We start from the raw sequence: 21,599 nt of genomic DNA, 5'->3' as shown, positions 1-21,599 counted from the left end.
CTGGAGTGGGGCCCAGAAAGGTGCGCCCCCGCCGCCCGCGCTCTGGGGTCCTGGCGAATCGATAGGCCAAGGCTGGGGCGCTGGGTGAGGGGGCCTTCCGAGGAGCCGCGCCTGACCCGGGGCACCCGGGAGAGTGGTCGGGGCAGGGGTTGGGGGTGGGGCAGGCTCAGGGTCAGCCGGTTCCCTACGCGTCTCCGGGGACCCAAAGGGACCCTAAGGTGCCGAGTCTCCCAGGCTCATTGGAGGGAAGGGGCTGCATACGCCCCCTGTCGGCGGAGGTTTGGGGAACCATGTTCAGTGGCGCGGCTCCTCTCTGCGCTCCCCGGGCCAGGGCGCCGAGTAGAAGGCGCGGGCGTCCGGGGGCGCAGAGGGTAGGGCGGTGCGGACCCAGGCTGGTTCCCGGCCCTCAGGCCCCCAGCGGCGGAGTCTTCGCCCCCGCCCCTCTCCTCCTCCTCGGCTCCGGGGCCCAGGTCCCTGGCTCTCCGCCCGCGCGCTCAGTCCCCGGCCCCGGCGCAGCCCAGCCAGGCGGAGGGGGCGCTGTGGGCACCGGCGGGCGGGGCCCGGGCGCGGGGGCGCGCGGCGCGGGCGGCGGAGGACTAAGGGGGTGGCGGGCGGCCCTGCGCCGGGCGGGGGGCGGTGGCGGCGGCGGGCGCGCGGCCAGTGAGCGCGCGGGCGGGGCGGCGGCGGCGGGTGGCGCTCGGGCCGCTCCGGCGCTCTAGTCCCGGCGCTCGGCTCTCCATGGCGCTGCCCGGGCCGCCCGAGCCGCCCCGCGGCGCCCCCCGCAAGGCTCCGAGCCTGCTGGAGATGGGGGCGCTCTGCCTGGACTCGGAGATCATCCTGGGCTTCACCAGCCACCTCCTGCGGCGCCGAGGCAAGGTGAGCGGGCGGGCGGGGGCCGGGCGGCCGGGAGGCGCCGTTCCGCGACTTTGCAGCGGTTCTCGAGGTACCGGGTGCGGCGCCCCGGCAGGAGGCAGCAGGTGCCGCGGCAGCACCCGCCGCTCGGGCCAGGAGCCTCGCTGCCGCACTTGCCCCCATTAGTGCTGCCCTGCCTCCTTCTCCCTTCAAGGCTACGTGCTGACCCAACCGAGTCGGGGGCCCTTGGAGAGAGCGGCGAGCTCAGCGCAGGGCCCCCGGGCCTCCCGGCGCGCCCTTATGGGGTGGGCGAGGCCCGGGCTCGGGATGCTCGGCGGACTCTGAGTCTCCGAGGTCTCGCGCTCTCTTCGGGCTGTGCGGGGCTGGGGCGCGGCTCCCTGTGGTCCCCGGGTGTCGGGTATAAATAAGCGCGTATGTCCCGAAGCGCCGCCTCGGTGCGGAGCTGAAGTTGCAGGTGTGGCGGGCCACAGCGCAGGACCCGGAATCCCCGCGGCCGGTGTTTCTGGAGCTCCATGTGGGGGAGTGTGTGGGTGCGGGGTGGGGTATAGACCGTGTGCCAACCGCGCTTCCCGGGCCCGAGGAGGGGAGCCTCCCAGAGCAGTTAGGGGGACGGGGCCGACACCGTCTGCAGGCCACGGGGAGGGACGGCGATCTTGGGGGGCTACCCACACCCTGCTGGGGCTGCGGCCTGTGAACCTCCGGAGAGGGTGCCGCGATGGGATGGGAGGAGGGAGGGGAAGAGGTCCCCCGGGATGGGTGAAAGGGGCTGGAGGCTGTGGGGTCGCAGGAGCCAGAGCGGAGAGTCCTGCCCTCTCCACCTTCCCTACCCGGGTTTTACAAACCCCACCCCTCACCTCCGCGTTTGTTAGGACCCCGACAGCTGGGAGGGGCGAAGACCTGATCCACTTCCATTTCTAGGGGAGGACTGTGTGTGTGGGCGGACTGTCCAAGTGAAAGGGGGGTGGAGGGTAGAACCTAAGGAAAGAGGGGTCGCTTTGAGCGTTTCAGAAGAGGGCGGGGGCGGCCCGAGTCGGCCGGAGGGTCGCACCGTGAGCGCGAGGAACGGCGGGCTGGGGTCTCCGCTTGGATCACTGGGGACTAGTCAGCCCCAGCCCTGGCTCGGCTCTTCCGAGTCCTCAGGGCGCAACCCCCGCCCCGACAAGCGGCGCTGGGTCTCTCTCGGCGGCGTCCCGGCGCGGGGCAGCGGGTGCGCAGCGTGCCGGGGCCGGCAGGTGGCGCTCGCGTCTCGGGGAGCCGGACTGTAGCGCCTTCCGAGCCCGGCCTGGCGGGGGTTTCGGTCTGACCGCGAGTCGGGATGAGAGCAGCCTGCGGCCCTGCGACGGCGGCGACACTTGGGGCCGGGCTCAGGCGGGAGCAACTGGTCGCCGGGAGGGGGGGTGGGGGAGCGACCTCCCAGCAGGAGACAAACAGGCAATTAATTCCGGAGCTAAGTTCCCATCTGCCGGCTGCCCACAACAGGTCCCGCGCGCGCCCCAGGGCCCACCACGCCGACCTGGTCGCGCTCCCACAGCACGACACCGCCAGACGCCGGCCCTCGCGCCGCCGAGGCACGGCGCGGCCCGCAGACACGCGAACTCAGCCCTGCGCGTCCCGAGGCGCAGGCTGCAGGCCACTCACTCGAGAGCCACGATTCGATCTAAGTGGTGGCAGAGACCCGCGGGCGGGCGCCGCATTTGCAGGGAAGAACTCTGGAGTCTCGGGGCTGGAGTTCTCCTTCCACGCCTGCCCCGCTGGGTCCTGGAGCAAAACCTCGGCGGCCTCGGTTTCCCGCCTGCCAAGTGGGCGTGGGTGGGGGCCTCCGAGGCGCGCAGACCCAGGAGGTCCGGACAGGGGAGCGGGGCTGGCACCGGCTCCTCTCCCCGGGGCGGGGACTCAGCAAACAGGTGGGGGTCCTTGGAGTGGGAGGGGTCGCACGGGGAAGCGGGCCACCGGCCACACACGCCGCCCGCCCGGGAGTGGAGATCTGGGGCGGGGCGGCCCGCGCGTCTCCCAACCCCCGGCCCGCCCCGCCCCGGCCCCCCGGCCCCGCCCCCGGCCCCGCCCCGCCGCCCGAGCGCGCCCGCCGCCGCCGCGCGCTCTCCACCCCTCGCCGCCGCCGCCACGCCAACTTCGGGGCGGCTGGCCCGGGCCATGGGGGCGCCTCCGGACCGGATCACTTAGCCGCGAGCTCCCCGCGTCGCCCGTCCCTCCCGGCGCCCGGCCATGGGCGGCCGCGGAGCCCCACCGGGCGCGGCGCCGCCTATGGTACGCTCGGCGGGGCCCAAGAGCTGGGCGAGTAGAGCGGGCGGGCCCGCGAAAGCGCAGGGTTGCGGGGGGCGCAGGGGGCGCGGACCCCCAGGGTGAAGATGCTCGCGGGCTGCGCGACGCCCCCTGGGGGATGAGCCCGGAGCGGATGCGGCGGGGCACCGGCACCCCTCCCCCCGGGCAGGGTGGGGGCCGCGCCTCCTGCTGGAAGGGACCCGGGCCCGGGCCCCTCGGGGGGCTGGCGGGAGAGGCGGGTGGGAGGCTGCGGCCCCGCGTTCATAACTTTGGCGAGTGGGTAACTCTGGGGCCGGGGCGCGCGAGGTATCTGGTCCCGGGTCCCCGGTGGCAGCCCAGGCTCACCGTTCCCTTTCCGCTTTCCCCTTCCCCGCTCAGGTGGCCGAGGGCGGCCCGCCCCGCGAGCCGCTGCCGCTGCTGGAGGTGTCCCCCCGCAAGAGGCTGCCCGCCGGGCCCGAGCAGGACCCATGCGGCAGCCGCCCTACGCCCGAGGGCGCTGGGGCCGGCGCCGAGCAGGGCCACTCGGCCGGTGGAGGCTGGTGCCGCCACTGCCACACGAAGCTCGCCGAGCTCAAGCGCCAGGCGTGGAAGCTGGTCAGCGGGCCCGGGACACCCCTTCGGGTAAGTGACCCCCACTTCGGGCTGGCGCCACAGGCCAGGGTCCACGCCGGAATTTGGGAAACCGAATCCCAAAGATGGGGGGTCCAGGCCGCGGTGCTGCTGGCTCCACTCGGGGCTTTGGCCAGGTCCCTACCGCTGGCTGGGCCTCAATTTCCCGTTTGTAACAGGAGTGTGTGTGAGTTGGTGCGGCTCCTATTAAGGGAGTCCTGCGGGGTGGGGTGGGGGGAGGGCTGGATCTTAGACGGTTTGGGCTAGAATTTTTCTGTGGAGCCCCAGCTGGACCGGCAAGTCTGTGTTTCCAGCGGGGAGGGGAGAGGAGATGTCAGGTGGGACACTGTCAGAGATGGGAGGTTACTGGGTGTGCTGTTGTCCTTGGGGTCCCTGCCCCCCCCTTCCCGTCCATGCCAGGTGAAAGGAAATTGCACAGCTGGAGGGTGCTGGGTGGGCTGGCCCCCTGCAGCTGCTTACCTTTCCCTCTCCTAGATGCGGGATCAGAAGTGGGTGTCCAGTTCTCAACTAGTCCTCCAACAAAATCTGGGACTCTGCCCCGAAGGCAGGGGCCACCCTTCGGGGAATTGAGTTGCTGGACTTGGTGGGTGGGGGGGAGCTGCAGTCCCAGGTGGCAAGGGGGATTGCCAGGGGCAGCCCGGGGGCCGCGGGCATTGTCCCGGGAACAATGGGCTACAAGTTCGCCCCGCCCACCAGGGGGCTCTCGGGAGGAAGCCCTTCCCTCCTGGCGGTCAGTCCTTCTGAAAGAGTTCCTGGGAAGTCCACATAATTCCCATTGAATCTAAATATAGACCCCCAAGGAAGGTGATGCAGGTCTTGGGGTGGGGGTGAGACCCTGGGGTTCCTGGGCTCCCAGGGTATTCTCCTCCAGAGCAGGGCAGGGGTGCAGCACTGGTTTCTTCCCTAAGTGTACTTTCCAGGCCCTTCTGGGGACTGATATGGGAGGCGGGGGGGAGGGGCCGTGGCTAGTCTGAGACCCCAAAGGACCCATCAGGGCGGTTTGGGACAGGCTTCTCTGTGCCTGTCGGAGCTAAAAGCATCTCACCTCCCCTGTTAGTGACCCAAGCAGTCTTCTGCCTCTGTGCTGGTTTTGTCCAGTGGTACTGCCCAGGCCCTAGCAGGGATCCTGGCCTGGTCAGCCGAGGATGGTGCCTGTGAGCCCCGGTGGGCAGAGCTGCAGTTGCACCAGCCACTGGTGGGTTTGGCATCTGGGGTCTGGGGGTCTCAGTGGCCCCTCTGAGAAGCCTGGCTCACCAGAGCTCACCTGCCACCTCCTTTGGCCTCCCCAGGGCTTGCGCCTTTCCCCAGCGGCCCTGGCAGCTGCACAGTCTCACTCAGCAGCCTAGGGGCCCCGCCAGGTGGCCTGCCGTGCAGTTCCCACCTCTTGGGGTTTTCTCCTTCATCCTGGGGCAGCTCAGGGAGGGCTGTCCAAACTGTAGAGTGGGGTGCCCCATCGCCCTTTGTTTCTCCAGAGAGTTTGGAACCAGCCCAGTTGGGCTCTGAGCTGAATCACATCCTACATCCCTCAGTCAGGGTGGTCCTGGAGGTGGGGGCTGGGGTGTGCTGACCTGGCCACTTTTGTTTTTGGTTTTAGAAGGGGTGGGGGTCTCTACAGGGCCATGGACACGTGAGGGCCCTGGGGGGGTCCCAGCAGGTCTCCTGGATTTGGGCGCAGGGGCAGGGGGTGCTGGCTCCTGGGGCCCACGTGGCTTTGGGACTGCTGAGTTGGTGTTTTTAGGATGCCCAGGGGGCTGCTCTCATCGTCATTGTGGGGAGGCGAGCCGAGCTTCCTGGAGGATGGCACTTTACAGTTTCCAGGGACTTTGCCTGCTTTTTCTCGGGTGGCCCCCTTCTCCCTGTGTCACCCCTGGATCCACAGAGAAGGGAGGCTTGAGAGGACAGCCAGCAGGGCCACTGTGATCACCGCATCCCCTTACCCCGGCACCCCAGCCCGTTCTTGTTCCGTCCCCTAATGGCTGGCCTCTCGCCACTGTGGCCCGGGCTGCTCCATGGCAGCTCTTGGATTGCCTCTCCCTTGAACTCAGCTCCTTTTACTCTCACTTCACCCATGTTTGTCCCCAGGCCTCTCATGCAGACCCCCGCCTCTCCCAGCTCTCCTGGCCCTTCACCTGGCAAAATCCCAACTTGGGAAAGAACCAGCATGCCATGGGGCTGGCACCTGCAGTGTTGACCGTGAGTGGATGGAGGCAGGCTATGCAGACTGGGCACTTACTTTGACTTCTGAGCCCCAAAGCTTGTGGGCCTCTTGGGCTCCCAGCAGGTCCTGCCTCCATCGCTCCTGCCCTCCCCCCAGTTCCTTACTCTCTGTAGGCTAAGCATCTGCTCCAGCCTCATCCCCTGAGCTCCCCTCCAAAGCCTGCCCTCCTTTTGCCCCTTCTATACCTCTCAGGCGCTGTGCTGGCCCCTGGCTGGTCTCTATCCTCAGAGAAGCTCAACAAAGGCAGAGGAATGTTTGTTGAGTGACTGAGTGACCGTGGCCCTCACTTGTGGGCTGCTGTGGTGAGACTCTGGTTCTCTCCCACCCTCTAAGGACGGCTACCCACCAGAGGACTGTGCCTTGCTGCGTGGAGGGGGCAAGGGGACCCTGTTCAAGGAATGTTCCAATTGCTCCAGATGCATCACCTGGAGGTGGCAACCTCTCCAGAGACCCTGGACATCTGATGTGTCAATACTGGCGCTGAATTGATTAACATGCCCTGCAGTGGGAAAATGATCAATTCTCATTTAGTTCTTGCGAATCGTGTCCCCTGAGACTTCTAGAGACCTCGAGCCGGCCCCTTTCCCCCCAGGACACTTGGTCCAGTTGGTCTGCACGCTGTACGACAGGATACTTCTCGCATGCGAGCCTGGGGCCTGGTGCAGCTCAGGGGGGCTCTGTGCATGGGGACAGGCCTCTGTCATCAGCCTGGAGACCCCTCCCGCCCTTTCCCTTGCCCTGTTGTGTGCCTGCTGAGCCTCAGAGGCCACCCTCCAGGGTGGTGGTCCTGCCACTTGGCATCATTGCCACTTCCCCCAGGAAGCCCTCCTGGCTGTCTGGCTGGGTGCGGGCCTGCTCTGGTCTCCCTGACTTTGGAGGGGTGTCTGCCTGTCTCCCTGACTGGGCCCAGATCCTTGCGAGCCGTGGGCTAGGCCTGCCCCAGTCAAGGCCACTCCCGTGCCGGGATGATGGCATCTGCTTCAGGCTTCCTGGTTGGGTATCCTGGCGTCCGTGTCCCTTTGGGAGCCCAGGTCCTGACAGGGTTCAGAGCAGCCAGGGGTGAGAGAGCCGGTGCTACCTGGGGCGGCCCCCCAGTCGGCAGGGGCTGGGGTGACTCAACTGGGAGGGATCTGCTCCTGCCATTGGGGTTCCCCCTGCTGGGAGGTTCCTAGGCCACCTTGGGGGGCTGAGCCGGGGCTTGGGGGCAGGGGGTGGGGGCCGGGTTAGGGGCTCTCAGAGCTGGTTCTGCCTGCCCCTGGGTGAACCCATGGCAGGCAGCCTCCTGTTGGGGAGGGGGACCCTGGGGCAGGGGACAACGGTGCCTCCTTGGTGTGCTCACCCCATGCAGGGCTCAGTTCCCCCAACTGTGACCAGGGCTCTTGAGCTGAGTCCTCTGCCTTGCCCTTGAGTTGACCAGCGGCTTCCCTTCCAGTAGAAGCCCGTTTGCAGAGGCATGCCCTGCTTTGGGTTCCCTTCCAGCAGTTTCTGGGGGCCAGGGTGGTCCAGCTCCAGGGGAGGGCTCTCCCCCAGCCCCCCCCCCCCCCGGCAGCTGACAGGCTTAGCTCATCACTGGGCGGGCTGTGCAGCTGGGAGGAGGGAGGCCAGCTTGGCCGGGTGCCTGGGGCTGCCAGATTTCCTGCCCTGCAGGCCCGTGGGGTCCAGCCTGGGAGGGAGGACCCCTACACAGCCGGGAGTGCTCAGCCCTGACCCAGTGAGGGAGGAGGCCTGCTCGCACCCTGCCCCTTTCCGGGTGGAGCGTGTGGGGTCCCGGCCCTCGCTGGGTGCCCAGCTCGGGGGTGGAGGCTGCAGAGATTCTCCCTACCGTTCCTCCGCCCATCTTCCTGCCTGGTTTCCACATGGGGCCGGAAACACCCAGCTCCCAGGCCGCAGCCAGCCCTGCCCCCATGGCTGTTGGATGCCCCTCCCTGCCCGTGCCCCCCAGGAGGCCTCCCTGCTGTCCTGCCAGTCCCCAGGGCCTTGCTTCTGGAATACCGTTCTCCCGAGGGAGGGCGGCATTGGGGTGGAGCTGCAGTCCGGCCCCGGGGCAGTGGTGGGGGCCTGGGGTTGTCCTGAACATCCCTTGTCACAGAGCTGCAGGTCGCATCTCAGGCCCCGGACTCTTGCACTGCTTCTGGCTCCCCAGGCTCGGTGTCCTCTTTGCTGCTGTCGGTGGGCCCCACCGTGGCTCAACTGGGGGGCTGTTGCACACCCCAGCCTGGTGCAGAGATCCTGTAGCCATTTTCCAGGCCCCTGTGGGAGCCCCACTCTGGCATCAGTCACCCTTGCAGCCTTGTGGAGAGGCGGCCCTCTTGCATGGGGGGACACAGAGGCCCACGGAGCCTGCCCGGGTCCCCTGCAGGCTGCCCCCCCACCCCCAGCTGAAGCTGCCCTCGTCATTCTGGATTTTAGCCCTCCGGGGCCCCTGCCACGCTGGCATGTTGCTCTTTGTTGCCATGGCCACAGGTGGGGAGCAGGGGTGCCGTTGAGGGGTGCAGGGCCTCAGTGAGCTAGTGTGTGCTGTCAAGCTGCCCAGCTGGGTGGTTGCCTGGCACCCAGCTGTGGGACGATGTGCCGGTCAGTGCTGGGCAAGTAGGAGCGCCCCCACCCCCTAGAGGAGGGCAGCCTGGGTCACCCAGGGGCCCTTAGTACTGCAGAGTGCCGGGCCTGGAATGTTCTCAAGCTTCCTTGGCTGGCATGTGAGGAGTGCTCTGGCTTGGGGATCTCTGGGTCCGCCTGCTGGATCCAGCTGGCATGGGGTGTTTGGCCCTTAGGGAGACACCAGAATGGAGGGGAGGAGGCAGTGAGTTGTGGCTGCCGCCCCCCCACCCCCCGAGGAGTTTCCAGGCTGGAAAACTGAGCCTCTGGCTCTGGGCCCGCCAGGCTGCACGAGACATCGGAATTTCCTCGACAGCAGGGTCCCTGGGGGCAGTGCCTGGCCAGGCAGCCGGGGGCCCCTTCCTGGACCTGTTGTCAACTCCGGATGTGGTGACTGCATGTGGCCACCCCAGGCGTGCTTTGTTTGGGAAGGGAAGGGAAGGACGGGGTGGAGGGGTGTGGGCAGGGGTCTCCTCCTGGCCTCCCAGCCTCCCGGCACTGGGCCCAGGCTTCTGCCAGCGGGTGCTGGGGGCCCTCCTAAGACACAAGGGCGGATGGGGATGCAGGAGGCAGAACTGTCCCCCAGGTCCAGGTGTCTGTCTGAGCAGCTGTTTGGCAGTGGCAGCAGGAACCACCCCCAGGCTCAGGGTGGCCGTGGCCTGGAGGAGCCTCCCCTGGCCAGGACGACAGGACAGCACCTGTCCCGGGAAGGCATATCAGGCCTCCCAGGCAGGAGAAAGCGAAGGGTTACTTAGAACACCCGAGAAAGTTTAGAAAAGAAAAGTCACTTTTAAGAAGTGAGAAGTGCCCTAAAACCCGCGGGCGGTGTGGGTAGTTCGTGCCCAGCTCTAAATTGACTGAATTAAAAAAATATTTCCAAATGTAAGTAGACCTTAAGGAGGAAGTTGAAGGTGATCTCTTGCAGTGGGATAATAATTATTGGTTGTGAAGATTCTGGGCTTCAGAGGGGGTGTGTGACAGGTGGCTGGGACTTTTGGGGTGAAAGCTCCTGAAGGGGACCCCATGGCTGGGGGAGGAGGCCCAGCCACAGGGAGGGGCCCGCGGGGGTCTGTGGCAGCCCTGTGGAAGGCTCTGGAACAACCACGGCGTGTGGCTGTGGCTGCTGGGTACTTCTGGGGGGCAGGGGCTCTGGGGGCTCCCTGCCAGCTTCCTCTCCCTGGGAGTGGGTTCCCAGGCTGGCTGCACCCCTCTGGGCCTCTGCTGCCACTTGCTGCAGGGCTCACAGGCCAGAGGCCTCGGCTCCTGGTAGGCTGTCGTCCCAGGCCCGAAGCGAGGGCTGGCGGCCGGTGGGAGGCCACCTTGCTGGGTGTGCAGCCAACACCGCCAGTCCCCCCACCATGCCCAGCCGGTGCTGCCCAGTATGAGGGTTCCCAGCCCACCTTGGCATTGCTGCATGCTTCTGGACAGCTCTTCCCTCCTCCCTCGGCCTGTGGGGGTCCATGATGAGGGGCTGGAGGGCCAGTCCTGGGGGCCCTACCTGTGCTGCGAGCTCCTACCATCTGGGGTGTCAGGTGGGACCCCTCTGATCCTTCCCGTGAAGCTGGGCTGGCGGGGGCAGGCAAGGTTCCTTGGAAGCAGGGCAGGCTGCTGCTTTGTTTGGGAGGGGGGCGCCGGGCCCCAGAGGGGGGTTTGGCCTGGTGGGCAGGGTCAAGGCACTGGGGGATGCAAGGGAAGAGATGTGGGGAGCCCTGCAGGGGGTGCACCCTGGAGCGGGGTAGCTCTCACTAAGGGCCTCTGTCTCCCCAGTGGGCTTGGTGAGATCCCTACTCAGCCCAGACCTCCCCTTCCCCAAAGACCTGGGGCCACCACCGGCCCACAGCCCCAGCCCTAGACCAGGTTTCAGACCCTGATCCCAGACCTCAAGGCTTAAGGACTTCAGACCTCTGGGAACTACCTCCCGTGACCCTGTGATCCTTGTCCCATAGGATCAGGGACTGAGACTGCTGCCACCAGGCCCAGCCCCAGCCCCAGCCCAGCTACGGCGCCCTGAATGTCAGAGCCCCAGGTCTTTTGCTCAGTCAAGTGTGACTTGGGAAAGCCTGGGTGGTGGGGGCTGGCCTCCCCCTTGGGAAAGGGGCACTGATGCAGGGGGACAGGGCCCACCTTAGGGCCCAGAAGAAGAAACCATTTGTCCTGGAGTAGGAGAGACCCCAGCTCTACAGACTGTCCCAGGGAGGGCCCGGTGGTCCCAGGACCCCGTGGGGCCCATGGGAATGGAGTCTGGGTGGAGTCCCTGCTGCTGAGGTTCACTCTGAGCAGTTGTCTCCTCCTCCTGGAAGGTGTTGCCTCCTCCAGGAAGCCTTCCTTGACCTCTGGGCCTGGTGAGAAGTGCCACCTCCTCTGGCACCTGTTCTCACGCCCCCAGACTCCAGACTCATGGCTGGAGAGGCCCCTGCATCTCGCGGGTCCAGCTGGGCCTTGCCATTGTGTGCACTGGGCCCCGAGCCCTGCCCCTGTCTGCCTCGGACGGCTGGGTCTCAGTCTTGGACAGGGCTCATGTGTTGCCACGCTCGCCTTCGCCACGTGGCGTGGCCCCCACTGGCACGTTCACAGCCTGACCGGGGCTGAGACCTCGAAAGGCAGGAGGGTCTCCAGCCCCTGCCCCCTGCTGCTTGTGATCCTGCCTTCAAAGGGCCCCTCCCCTGCGGGCTGGCCCAAGGCTGCGGGAGGGGTGCTGGCCCAGCTCAGGGGCGGCCCTGTGACCCAGCGGTCTGTCCCCGTGGCAGGGACGTGCAGGCCCGGTCAGTTGCTGCAGGGGTCCTGTCCCGTAGGACCCCGAGGGCTTGCATCTCATCTCTGGCTGCACAGGTGGGACTCTCGTGGTATGTTCCTCAGTTGTGCCTCATTCAGGCTCTGACCGTGCCTTTGTCCCTTGTCCCCCAGGACCCACGTCTCTCGGCCTTGCTTCTGGACACGCTCCCAGCGCCCGGAGCCCTGTCCGAGGGCCGCCCCGAGGCCGAGCTCCGCCGCTGCACCGCCTGCGCCGCCTCCCTGGGCCGGGGCAGCCCTGAGGACCCTAACGGCGCCCATTCCTTGACCAGCGCGAGGGCTGCGCCAGGCCGCGGGGAGCCGGAGCACAGGAGGGGGCCGGCTTGGCCGCCGGGGCCCAGCGTGCAGGTCTCGGTGGTCCCGGCCGGCCCGGGCGGGGCTCTGAGCACGGTCACCATCCAGGCCCAGCAGTGCCCAGAGGGCACGTGGAGCGTCTCAAGGGTGGATGGCTTCCTGCCGCCCTCCTGCCTGGTGAGTACTGGTCAGGGCTGGGCTCCCTTGCGGGGGCTCACAGGGTTCTCCCTGAGTCGGGGCAGCTGGCCTGTGTGGGCGCCTCGGACCCCCGCTGGGCCCAGGGCTTCGTTCCCTGCAGGCGTCCACGCCTAGGGCCGGCTGCGGTTCTGGCCGCTTCCCTTAGACCCTGGTCTCAGGCTCCCAGGATGCTCTGACCTTCCAGGTGGGGGTGGGTGGGCCCTGCAGCCGCCTCCTCCCAGCTCCCTCCCTCTGCACGCCCCTCCCCTGCACGCCCCTGTGGCTGCTGTCTGCGGAGGGCAGGCGACCCCTTCCCCCTCCCTGCAGGCCTGGCCTCGGCTCTTTTGGCTAATTTCCTGAAATTCACCTTCCCCCCACCTTGGGAAGCCTCCCCCTCCCCTCTGGGTGCTCCAGGGGGCCCTGATGTGTGTCTGGAGGTCTTGCCTCACAGCAGCGGGCCCTGCCCGACTCCTGGGACCACCTCTGGTGGGGAGCTGGGGCCTGGGGACTGGTCCGAGGCCAGCATCAGGGCTTGAGGTGCACATGGGTTCCAGGCAGCCCGGCCAGGGACCCCACTACTTCCTGTGGACCACAGGGCGCTGTTGCCGGGTCTCCTGAGTGGCCTCTGTGACCCTAGTTTTCTGCCTGGGGTAGGGGTCCCAGGTAGGGAACCCCGTAAGGTGGGTAGAGAGTTTTGCTGGTCCCTCCTGGGATGGTGGAGGAAGTTAGTTTGATTTTTAGGTTCTTGGGGAACGCAGGGGTGTCTGCACACAGGGATGAGCACATCCCCCTGGGGTGCAGGGCCCTTAGCAGGTCCTCGCCTTGGTGGCAGGGGTGAAGCAGCAAGATCTTGCCAGGGATGGGGCTGGGGAGGTGGGGGTGCTGTGGGGAGGCGGGGGTTCTGGGGGGTTGCGTAGCCTTTGGGCCCGAGTGTCGTCCGTGAGGTGGCCTTGGTGCTGGCATGTGGTGTATGATGGCTGCATGGAGAAGCCTCCCCCCATATCACCTGTTCAACTCCCAGAGCAAGCTCTGCGGGCGCCCGGGGGGGAACCGTTTCTGCTGGGTGCGTGTCCCTGGGATTACAGCACCAACTGCGCACCCCTGGGAGAATAGCGGCTGGCCGCCTCCCGGGTTCAGGGGAGGGGCTGTGGGAGGCAGGGGCCGGGGGCCTAGGTGGGGGCCACCCCCTGCTGATGGGCCCGGCGCTACCCCCGGGCGTGCCAGGGGGCTGTCAGCTGGACAGCACCTCCAGCCCGGCCTCTGACAGGGAGCCTTGGCAGGGCTGGCCCCTCTGGGCTTTGTGGCTTGGGGGTGGGGAGCGCAGGGGCTCCCGGGAGGAACTAATGACCTTGGCTGGCTCCCCCACCTGGGTGTGCAGTGATCAGTCCCCGGTGTGGCCTTGTGGCCCCCCAGACATGGCTTGGACACCTCAGCCTGTTGAGTTCCAGGATGAGGCACAGGAGAGGGGTGCCACCCCCTTCCACGTACCCCACATGCACCCCTCATCGGGGGCCCAGTCCTGGGGCTCCTTACCTCGGCGGGAGCTGGCACAGGTCTTGCAGGGGCTCGGATGCCAGGCAGAGAGGGGACTTTGCCCTCCATTCATTGGGCACCTAGGAGCCCAAGGAGAGGTGTGAGCTAGGGGAAGGGGTGACAGTGGAGCTCAGAGGGGCTGCCTTCCCTCAGGCTGTGGCAGATGTGTCCCTTTCTCTCCCCCAGCTGCCCGCCTGGGTTGCCCATTGCTGGCCACGGCCCGTGTGTCTGCCTGGAAATCCTGGACAGAAACTGGTGGTCTCTGCTGTCCTTGGGGTGGGGTGGGCTCCCCTGCCCCCTAGCTGGTGCATTGATTGCCTGTCGGGTGGAGGGAATGGATTTATAATTAGACGGCAGTCCTGGTGACCGATGGGGAGATGATTAGACACATTAATAGAACCATCGGGCGCAGATGAGGTGCTTTCCACTGGACCAGGGCATCGATCGGGGCCGTCACTCCGCAGCGTTTGAGCAGAACGCGCCAGACGTCATAGCTAAATACTTCCGGGGAGAGGCGCCGTGCATCCCCGCGCTGGCTGTCTGTGGCCCCAGCCGCGGCGTGTTTGTGGGTCACAGGACCGCGTGGGGGTCAGCCCTGTCCTGGGACGTGGCGTGGGGGATGCAGGGTAGCCTGGGAGCACTTGCATCCCAGCTGAGGCTCAGCGGGATGACCCAGGGCTCCAGGACTGCTGGAGCCACACGTAGGGCCCGGAACTTTCTGGGCGCCGTGGCTGAGGGCCTGTCTCGTGGCCCTGCCCTCGGGATCTGACTGTGGGTGCCCAGGGGTCCGGGTGGGGCAACCTCGGCCAGCCACGGGCTTTAATGAGAATCCAGCCCCCTGAGAGCCCCGAGACACCCTCCCTGCCCTGGGGGCTGCCAGCGAGGCTGCCCTGGCACTTACTTTCCAGGCTGGTGGGGATGGAGGCTGGAGCCGTGCTCCCGGGGGCGGGTGCAGCCCTGGGTGAGGGTACAGGGGCCCACTCGGCCACTGTGGAGGACCAGGGCTGCCCATGGGGACAGAGAGCTGGGCTGTCCCCACCCGGCTTTCTTGCCAGTGTGATGCCCTCAGGGTCAGCTCTGAGCATCCAGGATGTTCCGTGGACAGGCGCTCCAGGTCTGGAGACTTAGCCTGCAAGGGGGGAAGGTTGGAGTTTCATGGGAGATGGTCACTTAGAACCTATTTTCTCTCCTGTACCCCAGATGCTTCAAGGTGCCTGAGGGACGGTGCTGGGGGAGGGCACGAGGGGCGGGCAGCCCGAGCCTGCTTGCCATACCTTCCTGGCCACGTCCAGGGAGGAGGCTAGGTGCAGGGTGGGAGGAGGGCTTCCTGGAGGAGGTGCTGCCACCGGCCTTGAAGCCGAAGCAGGGGGAGGCCGTCCCCGGCCGAGGCCTGGAAAGAGACAGGGTTTCCCCTCGGGCTGCAGGGGGCCTTTCCCCTGTGCCTCCCGTAGCCTGGCTGCTGCCCACCCTGTGAACTCTGGCAGATGCCCACCTGCTCTCGGGGACTTGGCTCGGAGGCTGGATGGTAGGGGGAGCTGTGGCAAGGTTTGGGTCCTGGCTCTTGCCGACACTGCCTGTCTCATGGCCGGGACCGCTTGCTGGGCCTCAGTTTACCCCTCTTTCTGCCCCGCCTCCTGCCACCACCAAGCATTTCTCCCTGGGCAAGTGTGTGCCACCTGAATCTTACACACCAGAACCAGGCGGAAGGCTCCTACGAGGGCACTTAGCTTGGCAACTCCTCAACTGTGGGACATCCAGGGAGTCTTGGCTTGGGGGCTTTTTGGGCGACAGAGAGTCCTGGCTTGGGGCTTTTAGGGGGACTGGGAGTCCTGGCTTGGGTACTTTTGGGAGTACAGGAAGTCCTGGCGTGAGGGCTTTTGGAGGGACAAAGAATCCTGGCTCAGAGGCTTTTGAGGAGACAGGGAGTGCTGGGTTGGGTGCTTTTAGGGGGACAGAGAGTTCTGGCTTGGGGCTTTTGGAGGGGACTGGGAGTCCTGGCTTGGGGGCTTCTGGGGAACAGGGAATCCTAGCTTTTGGACAGGATGAGGTGTTCTGGCTGGGGAGGTGGGAGGGGTCTGATCCTGGCGTGGAGTGGGGGCAAGGTCCAGGGCGGGCAGGACTGGGGGGAGCCCGGCTCGCAGGGTGGGCCTGCCTCACGCTCTCCTCTCTCCATGCTTCTCCTTTCGTTGCTGCTTGTGAAGCCTCCATCACGTTTTCAGTTTGGCCGCCCGCACGCCCCCCTCCTCTGTGACCCCCTCTCTTCTCTCCCCGTGTTGTGGTCTCCCCTCTGGCCGGCCCTCTCCCCACCCGTTCCCCCCTCTCTGGCTCTCGCTTTGCCCAACGGCTTCTTTTGGCACGCCCCGGGCTCTGCTTGTGGCAGGAGTCGGCAGCGGCCGGCCCGACAGATGGAGCCGTGTCTCAGCAGCTCGAGGGGACGGCGGCGCCCAGCCGTGGGCGGAACCTCCCAGGACAGGTCAGTGCGGGGCAGGCCCTGATTTCCCGTGGCCGGGACGTTCCGACTGGAGGCGGAGAGGCCGGTGTTAGCGCTGGCTGTGGCGGATGGCCCAGGTCCTCTGTCCCCGCTGTGACCTGGCAGGACCTCCGCCCCCTGGGTGGCAGGCTGCTGGGATGTTTCACTCAGCTGTAGACTCGGGGTGGCCCAGTGGTGGGTGTGGGGACTGGCTCCCTGCTCCCCCACCCTGCCTTCCCCCCAGAGGGCGGCTCACAACGGGTGCTGCCTGAAGACATCAATGCACCCTACCTACCCTTAAAATCACCTGCTCTGTTTGACAAAGGATTTAGATAGATCGCCGGGAACACACAGTTTTACTGGTTTTTAAAAGAAAAGTCTTTGAGGAGAGGGGAAGTCTGTGCACGTCCGATGGGAGTCGGAAAGGCAGGGCAGGGCTTGGGCTGCATCTGCCTGTCTCTTGCTTGGGGCTCCTATGGCCATGTGGGAAAGCAGCAACTGTCCCATTCTCGTTGCCCGGACTGGGTTTGGCCCACACCCTCCTGGAATGCTCCCAAGGGTCAGGCATCCTCTGTGTTTACCCTGGCCCGCCGTGTCCCCCACCTGCCTGGCTCAAGGTCCTGGAGGAGGCTTTGGTCTAAGTGAATCCCTGCTGTGCCAGGCAAGGAGCTAGATGGCAGGATGCCAGGGAGACAGACACCTCCAGGTCTTTCCCACTCCTGGCACATGCCACAGGCTCATTGGTGTTTGTGGTTGGGGGTGTGGTGCTGAGTAATTGCTCAGTGGGTACAAAGTACCGGGTAGTGAGGTCAGAGGGCTGACAGTGGGGTGGGCTGGCTAGGCTGGGTTCTGAGGGATGAACAGGAGTTCATCCTGAGACTGTGAGGCCCAGCTGCAGGCAGAGGGGGTTGGTGGGGGCGTGATGTGCTGCACAATGGCTGGGGGGCGCCGAGCCCTGTTGGGGGGCCTGGAGGCAGGTTAGGGCCCAGGCTGACCCAACTCTGCCCTTTTGTGACTGCTACTGCCGTGCCTTTCTCGCAGCCCAGGGAGGATGGCTGGCACCCCAGGAGGCTGAGCTTGTGGGCTCTTTGTGGAGGCGGGTTTGCAGGTGTGGATCTGCTCCACGTCCCAGGAGTGTCCGGAAGCTCGTGCTGGCCATTGGCGGGGGTGGGACGAGGCCCTGCTCTGGGCTGGGGGGCTTTTTTGGCTGAAGTGTTACTCCTTGAGTGACCCTGATGATGTGGGACCCCCTTGGCCGCAGGGGTTGGATAGAGTGGGTCGCATGCAGTGGCTGGCCACGTGAAGGGGGTGGGGTGGGGCCAGGCTGGGGTGGGCCATGGTGGGAGATAGGGCTGGAGCCCGGGTCCAGGCCCGATGTAGCCTTGTGAGCCGTGACAGACGGGGGCCGGGTCCTGGAGAGCACTTAATTCCATCTCTGCTTCACTGCGAGGCCGTCTCTCTGTCTGGAATTTATTTTAGCTAATTAGCTGGAAATGCCAATGTAGTATTTCAGGCGCTGGAAACGTCGTGTATCATCGTACGTGGGGTAATTAGCATTCGTGGCAAACATTTATTGTGGTTTTCCTTCTGATTACGCCTCTCGGTGGTCCCCAGTGGACAGCTGGGGGTCGGCGTCCGTCTGTCCAGAACTCTGGGGTCACTGCATCTCAGAAACTCAGTGGGGGGGGCTGGGAAGTCACCCAGAGGGCCATACCCAGGGACCCCCTTCCCCAAACCTTGATGTCCCCCGGGCGCCCGTCAGCCAGGGCAGCCCCCCTTGAGCTGTCATGCTGGCAGGGCTGCTGCCCACTGGCCTGTGCCATCCTGATGCTGAGATGGTGCCCGGGCGGGTGGAGGGGCGGAGGGGGGTGTACTGGGCCCTGCCTCCGGGCCGTGGTTTCCAGAGCCCTCCTAGCTGCACCAGGGCTCAGCACACGTGGGGGTCCCCCGCAGGGTGGGCTGGGGTTCAGAAGCTGCAAACGTACCTCTCACCTGTGGCGTCCTTCCCAGCGTCTCTCCTTCACAGGGTGTCCCCCTTGTGCCCCGTCTCTCTCCCAGTTGGGTCCCCTCATATCTGCTCCTCTCTACCCCACCTGGGGCCTCCTGCCCCCTCCTGTCCCTGATATGGTCTGTCCCTCTCATTGGTCTCATCCCCCCCCATGTGCCCCCTGCCTGCCTGTCTCCCTTCCCCCATGAGTTCTCCCCACACTTCATCTCTCCCCACACAGGGACCTCCCGTTCACCCACCAGCTATGGGTTCCCCCCTCCCTGCCCCTGCCACCACCCTCGGACCCTCCCTGCCCCTGCCTCCCCTTCATGGGGGTCTCCTCTCTCCCCCAGGCCGAGGCAGCTGTGGCTGCAGTAGCAGTGGCTGACACAGTCAGAGACGTGCCCCCTGTGCTGGGTGCCGGTAGCGTGTCGAGGGGTTTCCCAGGCCCCTCCGCCGCGGCCAGCTTCTTCATCAGGTATGTACCCCCGGCTCTGCAGGCTGGGGACTCCTGGGCAAGGGCCTGAGGTAGGGCGTGTGGGTGGGGGTTTTGGCACCCATAGCCTGCGGAGGGGGCCGCCAGGGAGGCTGTGCAGCCTTGGCCATGTCGCTTAACCTCTCTGTGCCTCAGTTTCCTTTCCTGTCAAGTGGGGTTCACTTCCCAAGGTTGCTGTGAGATGTGGCAAGGAAATGCTTGGGAGGTGGCCCAGATGAGGAAAGCAGGTCTGGGGATGAGGTGGGGTGCGGGGGCTACAGGGAGTGTCCTGGGGAGGCCGGGGCGAGCCAGGCAGGAGTCCTGGGTGATGGAGCTGCCCTGGGAGCCTGCCTGTCGCCTTCCTCTTCTACCACAGCTTCCAGTACCTTCTGCAGCACTGGCCTGCTCACTGCAGGTCAGCCAGCTCTTCGGTCAGCCAGAGCATACCACCTTGGTGCTGATGACGTCTTGGGGGTGCTTTGTGTGCCCCTGACCCAGGCCAGAAGCTCTGGGGGGTGGGTCTGGGGGCTCGGCGTCTTGGGTGGCTGTAGCTTGCTCTCTGATCCCCCGAGGGACCCCTCCCGGCCGAGGGCAAAAAAGCACGGAGGCAGGAATTTACATTGGAGCAAATGCGCGCCTGGGGACAGACGCTCCTTACCCTGTGGGTGGAGAGAACCTCGTGCCAGGCCCTCCCTGGCAGGTCCCCTGGGCTCTGCAGACCCAGGCCTGTGCCCCGTTTCGCCCTGCCCGGCTGGACCTGCGGCGTTCGCTCATCCATGGTCCCAGCAGGCAGGTCACCTCATCAGCACCACCTGATTGGGGGTCCCGACACGCGCTCGGGCTCTTGTCCCGGACGCCAGCCATGTCCCAGCACTCTCCGACTCAGCTGTAAACGGAGGGGCTGCTGCCTGCGTAGGAGCCCCTGGGTACAGCCGGCCATCAGGGTGGCGCTTGGGAAGGGGTGCATGGTACGTACGATTTGGAATTGTGCACCCCACCAGGGCCCCCCTGCCCAGGAACCCCAGTTCCAGCGCCTCTGTCCTGCAGGCCTTTGCCAGCTCGGGGATATCAAGTGTTGAGACTTTTTTAATGTAAAGCAAAGCTCCAAGGGTTCCAAGTTTCTGGGGCCCTCACTGCTGCCCCTGACCCAAGACCCCCAACCGCCTGAGAAGGGGTGTGGGGCTAGCTCTGCTGCAGCTCTGCGCCTCGCAGAGCGGCCGCCGCTGCCTTTGTCTCTGGGAGCCAGCGCCCCGTGCGTCGACCTTGGGCAGTTACCATGGAAACGGTGCCTGAGCCGAGCCGCTGAAAATCGGCGGGACAGGGAGCAGGTTCTCGGGGGGCCCCCCTTACTCCTGCCATTCCTCTTCTGGTTTGTTATATTTTTTCTTTTATTAGAAAAATTGTGGGTTACAGAACCACCCTGCACAGAACGCAGGTATTCCCACGTAGCGCCCTGGTTTAGCACCTGGCCCCCGTGTGCTGCATCTGATACAGTTGATGGAAGCTCATCTTTATACTTGTTCAACTAACTGTAATCCCTGGGTGAACTTAAGGGTCCCTGTGTGTGTCGTGTGCTTTCATGAATTTTTTTTCTGTTACCAGGTATACTGTGTAACACTTCCCCTTTAACCACTTTTGCATGTAATTCACGGCTGTGAATTTCGTTGATGATGCTGTACCCCCATCGCCATCATCCAGGACCAAAACATTTCCATCGTTCCAAACAGGAACCCTGGACATTTCAAGCCTTAACTCCCCATTCCCTACCCCATCCCTATCCCCTGCTAACCTACATTATAGGTTCCGACTCTCTGAGTTTGCTTATTCTAATTATAGCATGTGAATGAGATCATACAATATTTGTCCTTCTGTGTCTGGCTTATTTCATGCCACATGGTGTCCTTAAGGTTTATCCGTGTTGTTGCGTCTCAGGGCTTCGTGCATTTTTACGGCTGAATAGTATTCCATTGTGTGTATGGGCCACTTTCTGTTCGGCCATACATCGGTCGATGGACTTGGCTTGCTCCCTCCTTTTGGCAATTATGAATCATGCTGCTGTGAACATTGGTGTGCAAATGTCTGTTTGAGTCCCTGCTTTCAATCCTTTTGGGCATGCACCTTGTAGCGGGATTGCTGGGACATATGGTGCTTCTATACTTAGCCCCTCAAGGAACCTCCGAACTGTCTTCCACAGCGGCTGCACGTGTTATGGTCCCACCAGCAGGGAACGTGCATTCCCTTTTCTCCACATCCGCGCCAACACTTACGATTTACCTTTTTTCTTTTTTTAAATAGCAGACATTCTAATGGGTTGAGACGGAGCCTTGCTGTGGTTTTGATTTGCATTTCCCTGATGGCTAGTGATGTTGTACTCTTTTCATGTTTTTTTCCTGGCTGTTTCTGTCTCTTTTCTGAGAAATATCTGTTCAAGTCTTCTGCCTGTTTTTTAAATTGGCTTCTTTGTATATCCTGGCTTCTTGCAAGCCCACGGAAGGTAGGATTTTTGGGCGTTTGCCCCCAGAAACCATTCCACTTTGCTTGTTCTGGTCTGTCGGCCCGGCCAGCTTCAGCCCAATGTGGGTTGGGGTAACAGGTTGGAACCCCCTGTCTTTGGGTCTATAATCAAGGATGAGATCCACTGATGCTTTGACTGCTCTCCACAGTTTGTGGGTAGGGGGCTGCAGCACAGTGGCTTGTCCAGACTGTTGCAGGGTAGCTGTCAACCCTTGTGGGGCCTCAGGCAGATGCTGGGCACATAGCCTGTGCTTCTTGCTCCTACCTGTACAGAGGACCTGGAGATGCAGAGCTCGTCCTGGCTTAGCTCTGCCAAGGGAAGTTTCCCGGCTGGTGGGGGTGGTGTCTGTGAAGGCAACCTTTGATCCCAGGGAGGCAGCAGAGTGGAGTGCCACCTGCAGTGCTGGGAGCCACAGAGATGGGCTTTGAGGGTTGTGTAGGAGTTGACACGTGGCACTTGCCATCTGGAGGCAGAATGGGGTGGGAGTCCCAGGGTCCTGGTGGAGGGTGTCTTGACTTGCCCAGTCCTCCAGGCTTGCTTGGGGCAGCTCACCGCCATCTCTGGGTTTGGAGACCAAAGTGTGGAGGAGACACATGAGAGCCCGGCACCAGCGCCTGCTTGTTGGTGGGTGTTTGCTGCCAGGAGGCCCCTGAGACCACCCCATGCCCTGCTGCATGAAGCACTCCTTCCTGCTCCCTCCTCCAGCTCTGGGGAGCCCTTCCCCCTCCAACTCCCCCCATGACCCCTTCAGCTCCTTTCTCC

At 64.8% G+C, this 21,599-nt stretch overlaps 1 protein-coding gene across 1 annotated transcript in view; it reads left to right on the top strand.

The window, feature by feature from the left end:
• Window positions 1–1,588: 1,588 nt before the first annotated feature.
• Window positions 1,589–21,599, top strand: part of KIF26A (kinesin family member 26A) — a 36,250-nt gene continuing 16,239 nt past the window's right edge. Inside the window, exons 1-7 of the mRNA XM_077126751.1 lie at window positions 1,589–1,629; window positions 2,037–2,270; window positions 2,353–2,672; window positions 2,949–3,433; window positions 3,532–3,774; window positions 11,501–11,857; window positions 18,201–18,325. Of these exons, the coding sequence (XP_076982866.1) occupies window positions 1,589–1,629; window positions 2,037–2,270; window positions 2,353–2,672; window positions 2,949–3,433; window positions 3,532–3,774; window positions 11,501–11,857; window positions 18,201–18,325 (1,805 nt within the window). The remainder of the gene's footprint in view (window positions 1,630–2,036; window positions 2,271–2,352; window positions 2,673–2,948; window positions 3,434–3,531; window positions 3,775–11,500; window positions 11,858–18,200; window positions 18,326–21,599) is intronic.

This window comes from Tamandua tetradactyla, chromosome 14, assembly GCF_023851605.1.
Source record: "Tamandua tetradactyla isolate mTamTet1 chromosome 14, mTamTet1.pri, whole genome shotgun sequence".
In the NCBI taxonomy this organism is placed as follows: Eukaryota; Metazoa; Chordata; class Mammalia; order Pilosa; family Myrmecophagidae; genus Tamandua; species Tamandua tetradactyla.
The sequence above is the reverse complement of the archived record's forward strand: the minus strand, read 5'-3'. Positions and strand labels throughout refer to the sequence as shown.